The 11268-nt window shown below is 31.6% G+C and overlaps 3 protein-coding genes and 1 long non-coding RNA gene across 10 annotated transcripts in view; 2 read left to right on the plus strand and 2 right to left on the minus strand.

Moving 5' to 3' along the window:
* LOC100865820 (uncharacterized) overlaps window positions 1-2017 on the plus strand; it is a 32800-nt gene extending 30783 nt beyond the window's left edge. For all 6 annotated transcript variants that reach the window (XM_003692283.4, XM_086908517.1, XM_031915573.2 and 3 more), the window contains one exon: window positions 72-2017. In XM_003692283.4, coding sequence (XP_003692331.1) covers window positions 72-582 — 511 coding nt within the window. In that variant the 3' untranslated portion in view covers window positions 583-2017. The remainder of the gene's footprint in view (window positions 1-71) is intronic.
* A 2-nt stretch (window positions 2018-2019) lies between these two features.
* Window positions 2020-4350, minus strand: Cluap1 (clusterin associated protein 1). Of its 2 annotated transcripts, XM_003692284.4 has the most exons (6): window positions 4201-4350; window positions 3925-4121; window positions 3286-3684; window positions 2971-3209; window positions 2712-2890; window positions 2020-2593 (listed from the first exon to the last, which is right to left on the minus strand). In XM_003692284.4, exons 1-6 carry the CDS (start codon window positions 4220-4222, stop codon window positions 2322-2324), a joined length of 1308 nt encoding a protein of 435 aa, XP_003692332.2. In that variant the 5' UTR covers window positions 4223-4350; the 3' UTR covers window positions 2020-2321. The 2 variants fall into 2 exon arrangements, with proteins under 2 accessions (XP_003692332.2, XP_086764667.1); XM_086908541.1 differs by lacking the exon at window positions 4201-4350 and having other exon boundaries at window positions 3925-4170.
* A 113-nt stretch (window positions 4351-4463) lies between these two features.
* On the minus strand, window positions 4464-5773 carry LOC100866068 (large ribosomal subunit protein mL62). Its single transcript, XM_003692285.4, has 3 exons — window positions 5275-5773; window positions 4914-5102; window positions 4464-4852 (listed from the first exon to the last, which is right to left on the minus strand). The coding sequence occupies exons 1-3, from the start codon at window positions 5422-5424 to the stop codon at window positions 4595-4597; spliced, it is 597 nt and encodes a 198-aa protein (XP_003692333.1). The 5' UTR covers window positions 5425-5773; the 3' UTR covers window positions 4464-4594.
* Window positions 5774-6439: 666 nt separating this feature from the next.
* Window positions 6440-8268, plus strand: LOC147658756 (uncharacterized). Its single transcript, XR_015292194.1, has 4 exons — window positions 6440-6507; window positions 6784-6850; window positions 7759-8096; window positions 8189-8268. It is a non-coding gene; the product is annotated as an uncharacterized LOC147658756 (long non-coding RNA).
* Window positions 8269-11268: the final 3000 nt, after the last annotated feature.

Here is an 11268-nt window from a genome sequence, read left to right on the forward strand (position 1 = left end):
TACATTAGCAAACAAATTACATCAAGTTCGATGAATAATAACATGATTAACATAAGAAAAAAAAATTCCAGATGGATGAGCAGTCGCATAAACGCCAAAGCCACCGGATCATATTCCTTTCAAAACGCGTTCTTCTATCTTCAATGGGCGGACGACCCGTTCGTGGTGACCAGTCGCACCCCCATAGAGGCAGGCTTGATCACATTGAAGAAAACTAGGCGTAGAACGAAGCTACACCCCCACAAACAACGGTCGAAGTACGTTTGCAAGCCCCAGAACGTGGTCGAGGCTGGCAATCACTTTGTCTGGGAGTTCATCCCAGGCCATGGGACTCTGAATGTCCCATCGGACGCAGCGATCCTCCACCACTACAGGGTCTGCGAGTTTGGCGGCGACGATTGTATAAAGACTCAATCGGTAGTCGATAGAACGGCCTACAAATACAAGAATAGATTATCGGATAGCGTTGGGAAAACCTGGTTTGACCTAAACGGCGAGTGCTCGTTACCGAAATTGGAACCGATTCCGGGTATGACACCACGGATAAAAGCCAGCCCCAAAGTGTTGAAGTCGGTCAGGTAGCGAAAGACCATTGTCGATACTCTTTGGGATATTGGTAATTTCACTGGTACACCGAAGGTAGCGAGAACTTACTTCTACAACTACGGTGGCCCGTAGTTTTCCCACTCGGAAGTCATTACCTCTCGAAGAGAGAATGTTCCACGGAGATTTGTATGGGTATACAACCGTATAAACGCGTTTTTTCTACATTTTGCGGTCCACACGCCTGATAAATCTCGTTTTGAGAGGAGAAAAAGAAACACGGAGAGAGAGAGAGAGAGAAAAACCCGGTGCCTGTCTGTCTATCAACGAGCCAAATCGAGGTGCGGTGCCGATGGCACTTTGTTGAGAATGTTGCGACGCTTAAGTGCGAAAAGCTGACGATAATATGATATTTTTCTACGTGAGAAAGACTCACGATCGACCGGCAAAGATCCGAGCGCCGACAAGACGACGAACCTTTCCCGGGCGATCCTGTATCTCTTACGCTATGGTGCTTCTTTCACGATTTTATACGGTATTGTATTTGTGTACGAGTTTTACTTTTCGTTTTCGAATCGAAGCCGAAACTGGGCGAGAAAGATATATAAAATATATATATAAGGAGATATTGTGAAGTTATCGCGCAGGGCCTATAATCGTTTCCGGTCTATATCATCGGCTATAATGTGAAAACGTCTGATATATCGTTATCTTGTTGATCTCTACTCTTTTTTTTTTTTTTCCACCCCCTCTCTTCTTTTATTTCACACCTATAAATCCGCACAACGTATAAAGAAAAACGTACGCATATCCATAGGATCAATACTTATAGTGGTAGTTTATGTATGTATAATATGTATCTAGAACATCTAGTATTTAATCCGATAGCGAACGCGTAGAATGCGAAAATGTTTTTAAAATGCCGTTTACACGCGACCGATTTTTATTCGATCGGCCGATTCACGATGAACGAAGTACGTTTTCAATTCGAGGAAAGGAAAAGAAAAGAAAAAAAAAAATTGGTTCACCTTTTACGGCGACTTATAACCGATAATAATAGATTGAGTTCCAGAGATTTTATTCGTTGTCGAACAAGTCTCGCGAATATAGTTTTTAATCCCTGAAAGTGTTTTTTAAGAACAATGTTGTTAAATAATAGTAGTTGCATTTGCAAGATGGACGTAATTGTTGACAAACACAAAAGGCGGGAGTATTTATGGTCAGCTAGATAGTGGTTACAGATTTGAGCGTTATGACAATGAATATTGCAAACTGTTTCTAATTTCTTTCGTAATGTCACATTTTTTACGCGCACATAACATTTATGTATATATGTGTATACACGAAAGTGTACGTGTATTTACGTACACAGCATGTAGGATAGGTGAAATACGTACATGTGATCGGTGCTAAGCCACAATCAACATGCCGTTCGGCCGTGTTGAGAGAATTAATAAATATTATACGACGACAATATGTATTTTGATTCCCTTGAAAATATATTTCGTAAATAATAATAAGTCTGGAATACATGTACAATTATACGAATGATTGAATTTCAAAAATTATTTAAAACGCTTATGTCGTACATACATACATATATATATATATGTATAACTTATAAATATTTTTTACAAAATTATTCGATCACGAAGACTAATACTAATTACTTTTTATTAATACCTATTTACAGTTATTGTAAAAACATGCGCATAGAGATCGATATAATTACATGGGCGGTATATTTTGGAATTTTTGTAATTCTTTTTTGTAAATGTTTAAAAATCCTCATCCGAATGATCTAGCTTACTAACGGCTCGTTTTTCTTGCCCAACCTTTAAATCAAAATTCCTAATTTCTGGCCCTCCCACGACGGAGTCTAATATATCGTCATCGTCATCGTCGTCAAGATCACCATCGATCAACAGATCACTGTCACTATCTAACGATCCACCGCTGTCGTTCGATTCTTGTATAATTCCTTTCTGACGTCCAGACATGCTTCCGTAAATACGACGTTGCGATATTTGCATTCTCGATGCTCGTCCAGCTATTGTGACGTTATAAACGGTTAATTATTTTAAAATCTAAATAGTGTGTATAGTAGAAATTTTTTTTCTCAAAATATTAGAAAGAAAAATGTACTACTATTTTACATTATTTTATACCTGATTTTAATCGGCTGCTCGGCGTTATTTTTTCCGTATTTTGTTTTTCAATATTAGTAAGAGGAGGTGGAGGCTCTTGAAGATTAATAGGCAATATAGAATCGTTTCCTTCCATCATACTTTCAAAGTTGACATCTTCAGCTCTCATCTTTTCTAATTGTTTTCGCGTCGCTTCTTGCCTGTATACGAAATATTCAATTATCTTTTTTGCACAGAATGTGCAAACTTTTACTTTTACAATTTATTTAATCGCGAGTACCGTCTTTCAAATCTCTCTTGTTCCGTTTTAGCCGAATCTTCGTACAGATGTTCGAGATATGCCAGATAACGAAATTTTTGAATATAATCGTCGTATAAAATTCTTAATTCAACTTCAAGTTTTTCAAATTCTTCCATGAAAGCTGGACGTACTTTTTTTAATGTTTGCAATCTCTTTTGATTTCTGTCGAGTTCTGCGCGTCGCCTTTCAATTCTTGCATCCAAATTCTGTTCCGTGTCCTTAAATACGAAATTGGAAATTATTGTATCGAGAACTTGAAGTATTTTTAAAAATAAGATCGGAAAGTAATGATACCTTGACACTCTCGATTTGTTTCTTGGTTTCTTCGATTTCTTTACGTATATTTTCAATAACGCTTTTCAATGCCGTCTCGATTTCCGAGATATCAAATTGTCTAGCAACCTTTGAATTACGAATTTCTCTGAGATCAACTTCACGTCCTAACAAATCAAACAGTGATGCACCAGTTACAGTTAACTGACTAGCTAATTGTCTAGTCGATTTTAATTCGTTTATCTTGTTGGAAATGTCGAAATTAACTGTATTAAAATTATCATCGGACATCACGTTATTAATATTACTGTTACTTTGCGCATCATATAACAATGTGGCAACTTTTAATAGTTCTTTTACAGCATAGCCATCGGCTTGGTATAATTTTTTCGTATTTAATTTTATATTTGTTTTTAAGGCCTATATTGAAATCGTTTGATAAATTTTAATATAAAAATATAATTCGCTTTATTAAAAATAAAATAGAAAAGAAAATTAAAAAAAAGAAAAAGGAATTAGATACATTCATAAATTAAATACGTATCAAAATAAACTAATAATAAATAATGAATAATAGTAAATATAATTTTGGGATAAAGGAAATATTTATTTTGATTAAACGTAGAAATAAATATAAAATTCAAGATTTTTTTTTTTTACCATAAACTCGGCAACAGCACGGATTAACGAGATACGCTCTTCCTCGGTGCTATGATCACTGGGTATATCTGTATCTGGATCAAATCTTTTGACCAGCCAAACAAGGATTTCTGCAATTAATGGGAAATTCGGTAATCGAAAATTTCCAACAGAAATCAGTCTGGGATAACCAAGAACGCGCATTATTTCTGTGAAATCTGTCAAAGAACAAATATAATTATTATACGTATACCATATATATTGCATTAAAATGTTTATTAATTAAAATTTACTTACTTCTTAAGTCACGAAATGACATTTTTTTAAATGCAAAAACAAAGTTAAAGTAAATTGCAATGTTTTTCTTTAACGTTCCGCGTTATGTTTTGATTTTCGTTTCGGACGTTACCAAGGAAACGTATAGAATTGAATTAAATAAAGGATTTTTCACTGAAATTCATAATCAATTTTCGAGAAATATTATGCAGAATTATTAATTCTATATTTCTTTTATTATATAATTAAACTTTTTTCTAATCAACTAAAAAATTTAGAGTAAATTTAAGTTTAAATAAAATCTTTAATTATTATAATTATTATATATCATGTACAATTTATTACAATATATCATATATTAAACTTGATTTATTTAAAATCATTATTATTCTATATGGATATAACGTAAAGAATATCAAAAGTCTATAGGAGCTCCTTTAGACTGTTTCATTATAGAATGCTTTCGTTTTTCAAAGAGTCTTTTTCTTGCTGCTCTAAGATGTTGTTTTCTTTTTAATTCCAACGTTTCTGAAGATATTTCTGGTGGAGGTTTCGTCGCTTCCCATATTATATCTCTTAGTTTTCGAAGAGCATCAGCTAAATTTAATTGTTGAGATCTTGTTAATTCTGATTTGATTATAAAATATCCCTCTTTAGATAATTTATTTTTATACTGTAACAATAACATTATTATAAATATTTTTTCCATAAAATTAGTTTTAAAAATTACAAACCTGTTCCAGTAGTTTGCTTTTAATCTCCTCTGATAACCATTTAGCGCTTTGCAAATGAAATCTTACATCCACTTTGGTATTTGTACGATTTACATGTTGTCCTCCTGCACCACTACTACGGCTATAAGTAATATCAAGTTCTTTAATTGGTATATAGCCACTAAATTTAGCATTTGGATCTTCAGGAACCTGAAAATTTTATATAATTATATTATAAGATTTTTCATCAAATATTAATGTAAATAATTTATTAAATTTGTTAAATAATTTATAAAATGATAATTTGAAAAAATAGTTTGGATAAAGATTCATTGTAATGTAAATATATTCCAAATATATTGATATATTACAATAAACTTACAAAGGTTGGTGTGAAGAGTTTTATATTATGTGTAGGGTATAATTTATCAAGAGAATAAGCACTTTTATAAGTGGAAGCTTTTCCAAAAATAGAAAAATTATTATTAGGTATTTTAAAAATTCGAATCCATTGTTTACTGGCAATATTCATTTTGTTGTTTCTTTATATTCAAAATCATAACATAACCTATACCGCGCGAGTAACAAACATATCCTCTGAATACTGCCACTTACTTATTTTCGAGAATCGATTCTTGCACAGATTTATCAAAAATATTTCGATATTTTAAATTCTTTTGTATGCAAAAAAGAATAAACGATTTGTGTTTATGATTTGATTTAATTGTGATTAATTTATCATGAAAAATTAGTAATTAATGTTTAATATATATATATATAGAGTTTTACTTGAATGTATACAAATATTTCAAATAAATGCATTATTTTTGTTTAATTTTATTTTATAACATAATAACATTATATTGGATCATTATTTTTGTAATTAAAATTACTTTATTTTGATTCAAATTTGTTATCACATAGTATTGTTATTATTAAATTTTATTTATCATTATATTTCAGATTTTTTTAATCTGTTTGTAAATTTTGTATTAAATTAATTACATATTTATTTTTATTATATTTATATTAAATATGAGTCTCTATGTAGTCACCTCTTCGTTGGTGATTAGTATCGCTTTCAAATATACTTCATGATTATAGAAAATACTATATAAAAAATATTATTAAAAAAATTACATTACAAATTATAAATATGTATTACAAAAATTTTAAAAATAAATATACATATATGTTAAAAATAATGTTAGAAAGATTAATTCTTGGAAATTGATGCCAAGTTAAGAATTATGCTTTAATTTATTCTTTTTCAGTTTTTTTCAATTTAATTAAATTATATATTAATATCTTTTTTTTTTCATCTTTTTTTTATTATTTATATTTATTTTCTTCTAATCTGATTAATATTTATGTGAAATTAATTTTAATAATTAATTCTTATTTATATTTTTCATAAATGTGTATTTAATATTATAGAATATTTGCATTAAATCCATAATTATATATTTCAATTTTTGCGCGGTTAAATAAATAAGAGCCCATATGTTTCAGCCAATCAGAAGCGTTCTAGGTAAACCTATGACACATGGCGTCATTCGTTTATAGAAAATTATCGTGACAGGACACGTTACCGATTCGAGAATCCTATTACACAGTGAGTAATTTTATTCATATTTTATTATCGAATTTAAGAATTATCATAATTACTTTACAATTAATTAAATATTGTAATAACGAAATTAATTAGTCTTTTAATTTTTTTTGTGCTTTTAATTTTGATCGTCTAGTTGATCATTGAGGTTATTTGCTTGTATCATTAGCTTGTGTTGTATCATAAGTCTTTTGATTAAAATTTCACTTCAATTATTGTCTTTTTTCATATAATTTTAATTTTATATTTGTTTCATGTTTCTGATTTTTATTTTTCCAGATTATTTTTCATTTGTTGAGATGACTTCGAAAAAATATTCTACGTGATGGCTTTTTTTGGATATCAGGTAAGATTTTCTTTATTCTCATATTAATAGATGTATTTAAAATAAAATATATTAATTTTCGAAATATAAATCGTTCATGTCGAAACGAATGCATATTTGTTTTACGAACAATTTTATTTCATCAGATTTAATTTAATAACACATATTTGTTTTCTAATTGAGTTCATTTGTGTTGTTTATATTATTTTTCTTTTCTTTCGTTCGTATTATGCTCGAAGCTATAAATATTTTTTATCGTATAACTTTTTCAACAAATTTAAATTCGCGTTCGAAGTATGTTCGACATCTTTTTTCCTATTGCTCTAATTCGCAATTCGATAATCGAAATTGATCGCGAAGTATCATTGTACTATCGATTGAAAGTTTGATTATTGTTTAATTATAATATAATTGTTTATTTTTTAATTTTTTAATTGGTTAGTATATATTTTATTAATATATTTATTTTTTAATATTATTTTATTTTTTATTATATATATTATTTATGTACGATTTGTTATCGAACTATCGATCATACCCCCTTCCTAATTTCTATTTCGATAATCGAAATCGCGGCGTGGAAGAGCATCATTCTAGTTTCGACAATTGTGGAATTTAGACGTGTCATTTTTCCGTGAGGTGTTTGATTTGTTTGCTGTGTATAATTTATTTCTAATTATCATTTATTATTTGTGCGTTAATATTCAATTATTGAGTGTTTCTTATTATAATTAAAAATTATTTTGCGGCTAAATTATTCTTTTTTTTGGATTTATTTGTTCCTTACAAGTGCAGGTTAGAGACACAGGTAATTCATATTATAACTTTTCAACAGATAAAATTTATGTTTGATTACTTTTTTATTGCGTAATTATATAATATAATTGGTTAATCTTGTGTTTATTCGAAAACATGGGTTTTTTTTGCAGATTATTAGTCGACTGTTGGAAGGATAAAAAGGCGCGAAAATTTTCAATATGGCCGCCATAACGGTTTGTCTCGTAAAATATTTGTGATCGCGTGCAATGCGAATTTGTAGAGTCAGTGTTTGCCTCGTAATAGTGTCTTTAATATTTTTTACATTTTTTTCATAATATCTCTAATTATAATAATTTTCCGCGAAAATTAGAATCAGTGTTTGTTCGTTGATTGTAATTTAAAATAATCTTATTTTATTTTTTTTTTCTTCTGTAAATTTTTAAATATTCGGATATACATTAGAGTCAGTGCATAAGAAATATAAGACGATCGATCATCATGCAAAAAGGTAACTATTTTTCTATATTTTTCATAATTTTAGAATTTACCTTTTTTCAAATATTGAGATTCAAATAATGTTAATTATGTTTTGTTGTGTAGTTTCTTCTATCAAACGATGGCTTCTCTATTTGGGTCACAGCAGCATTGATGACAACGCAGATTCTTCGCATCTAATAATAGTAAGTCGCATGCATTTTGATTCCTCCAGTCACTCAATCATATCGTAGGACGAAAAGTCTGAATCGATACGGGTGACTGGTTGTATACGTAGAATTTTGCACGAGCACAGTGACCATGAGTATTTGTACTCATGAGTAGTGACATTTTCTGTATTTTATTTATTAGATCAGGCTAGGTCTTCTTGCACATTGCATTTTTAATATTAATATTGTTCCAATAATAAATAATATGATAAATAATTTTTGATTGTAATGTCTTAAATTTAGTTATTTCATTTTTAAGATAGTAAAAATAAATTTTAGTGCAAAAAGACACTTCGCGACAGGTAGATTTTGAAATCAAAGCTACAAGTTTTAAATACTTTTGTTGTGTTTTCAAAAATATGCTTTGACGAAGGAATCGCCTGAGGATATTTTCATTGATATTCAAATTACTTAATGCATAACTTAATCTCTTTTTCAATAAATTCATTTTCTTTTGATTAATAATTCTTTCTATTTAATGTAGAATATCAGAATTCAATATTTTATTACATTGGAAATAAAATAGAGTCATTGAAATTTTAGATAAGATGAGAAATATAGAAAATCAAAGTCTATTAGCCCGTTAATGTATAAAATATGATATTTTTTTAGCTCAGGATTTTCAGATTTAATCCCTTCCATGTTCATTGCCAGGATCTCACTCACGTGCTCAGGTGCTACTTGGGTGAGAGAAAGGTGATGAGCATGACGAGCCTAGTTCATAAGTTTCTAACAATTTCTCAGCGATCGACGATGCGTTAGCGTATCGTGCGCGACGTATTTTCCACATTATGCGTGTGTGTGTGATTAGGCTGTGGAATTGCGTCGTTACGACTATTATTTAATTCACAATTATCGATCGAATCACAAGAATATGCACAATAACGATATTAAATCCGCTATTAAATTACAAATAATAACATTATTAATCCTATTATCTCAAATTATAATAATTATATCAAAATTCCTATTATCTATTTAATAAAATCATTTTTCTTAGAAAATACATGTGTTTCATCAATTATGAGTATTCGCAATTAAAATTGGGACGCGCACAAGCGGTTTTATCGCGATTCACGCAATGATCGCTAGCCATCGTCGATCGATTTCAGGAAAAATGGTACGTAAAGTTAGAGTGTGAATGCAGCGTGCCAAGCTCGGGTGTCGGAGGCGTCCCGGGACGCTTTCCCTAGTGTAGGCTTCTTGCGCCCGAGTGTTATGCGTGTGAATCGTTGGAACGAGTGTGTTGGTATGCCTGTTTTGCCAATTTTTAAATATAGGGTTAGGCAGGTTAGGTAGCATATTTCTGGTATGTGTGTGTTGATTATAAGTAGGTAGGGCCGGGCAGGTTGTCACACTGTCTCTATTCGGGTAGGCGCGTTTTCGCGTGGCAACCTGTTTCAGGAAATATAATTCGAAAAGTGGAGGATGAAGCTGGAACGAGCGAAGCGTGTCTCCCTTCTCTGGCTTCGTCTATCGACTTTTCGAATTTCGCGCTCGAGATTCCGCGATTCAATTTTTTTTTTCTTTCCCTTTTTTTCTCGATTCGCCGAGCGACGAATCTCGAGCCTAGATTTAAGTTTCAGCGGGCATCGCGCCCGAAGGAGGAAGACCGAAGAGGCCCGACAAACTGTCACGAAGAGGGCTGCAACGAATGGCTTCTCATTTTTTGGATCTTGTTTGGGAAGTCCAAAGAATGGGAAGTCATTGTTACTACTACTCGTCACTGTGCTCGTTTTAGCAATGCTTTTAGTATGTGTTTTTGTATCGTCTGGCCGATGCATGCGGGCCCATCGTCTAATTTTAATGGGCAAGTCGCGATTTTTGAATTAGCCTTGCGTGTACAAATGCCCAAGATTCTTTCACGATAATCTTTCTTTAATTGCATATGAATGCATATATAGTTGCTTATGTAATAATTATAATACTTTAGAGATACGTGTTTTCGAGAAATTTTATTTTTTTTTTTTTGTCGATTAATAACCCTTCTGTTTATCTTTTTTTTTTTCATCTTTTACTTTTCAGCATTCTTCTTCATAGTGGAGTATTTTCTTTTTATATATTAAAAAAATGTTCATCACAATTGATCAAAGATTCTTCCTTATAGGAAATTAGGAAATCCTTTTTTTCGGGGTCGGCATTTCACAACGAGACAAAATCCCGTTTTTCTATTCTGTTTATCCGGTCGTCTGTGGATAAATAGTTATTAGATAGTAAATTTTATAGCGAGAGGGAACTCGACGTCTCGTAAAACAAATGCGCCGGTATATATTTGTTTGCGGTTAGGTTTTATTATCAAAATTACCACATGGAGAGTAATGACCCATTCAAGGCTACCTTGTTACACCGATTCGAAAAGGAAAAAAAAAAAAAAAAAGGAATATTAAAAATCTCTTTGCAATTTTTCTTCCTCCCTCTCGCGATCAATCGTAATAAATATTCTTTTTTCTAGAAATTTTGATGCACAGTTCAATATTTATTGTATTCAGGAAATTAAAATCTTTAAATTTTCTCCCCCAAAAATCAAAAATCGTGATCGATCGGGGTGGTAGGAAGCAGGGTATATTTTTGGCAGGGCGAAAAGTAGATGAGACGCACGAGAGGGTCGATACACGCGCTTTGTATTGTCTACGACGCACGAACTATCGGCGCAACTGCGGTTTTGCAATGGTTCGAAGGATTGCGCAAGCGCATTCTGGAAAATACTAAGGTAATAACCGACAAGCGATCTGCCGCAAGGACGCCGAACTTCTTAACTCGGCTATGCGTTTTTCCCTGCTTAAATACTGTGACAAGGACATTGCTTTACGGGTTGTTGCACCGAGAGACCAATAATTATTGCCGACAAATCGTAAAATTAACCGAACTTGCCGATTATGCGGAACGATCATCCTCTCGACGACACTCGTGATCGTTCGGATCTTTGCAAACAGTTTGCGAAATGCGTAGGGGAAAGTAGGGTAGAATAAAACGCTC

This window comes from Apis florea, unplaced genomic scaffold (assembly GCF_048593485.1).
Source record: "Apis florea isolate Af1SG1 unplaced genomic scaffold, ASM4859348v1 contig_1767_pilon, whole genome shotgun sequence".
NCBI classification, from domain to species: domain Eukaryota; kingdom Metazoa; phylum Arthropoda; class Insecta; order Hymenoptera; family Apidae; genus Apis; species Apis florea.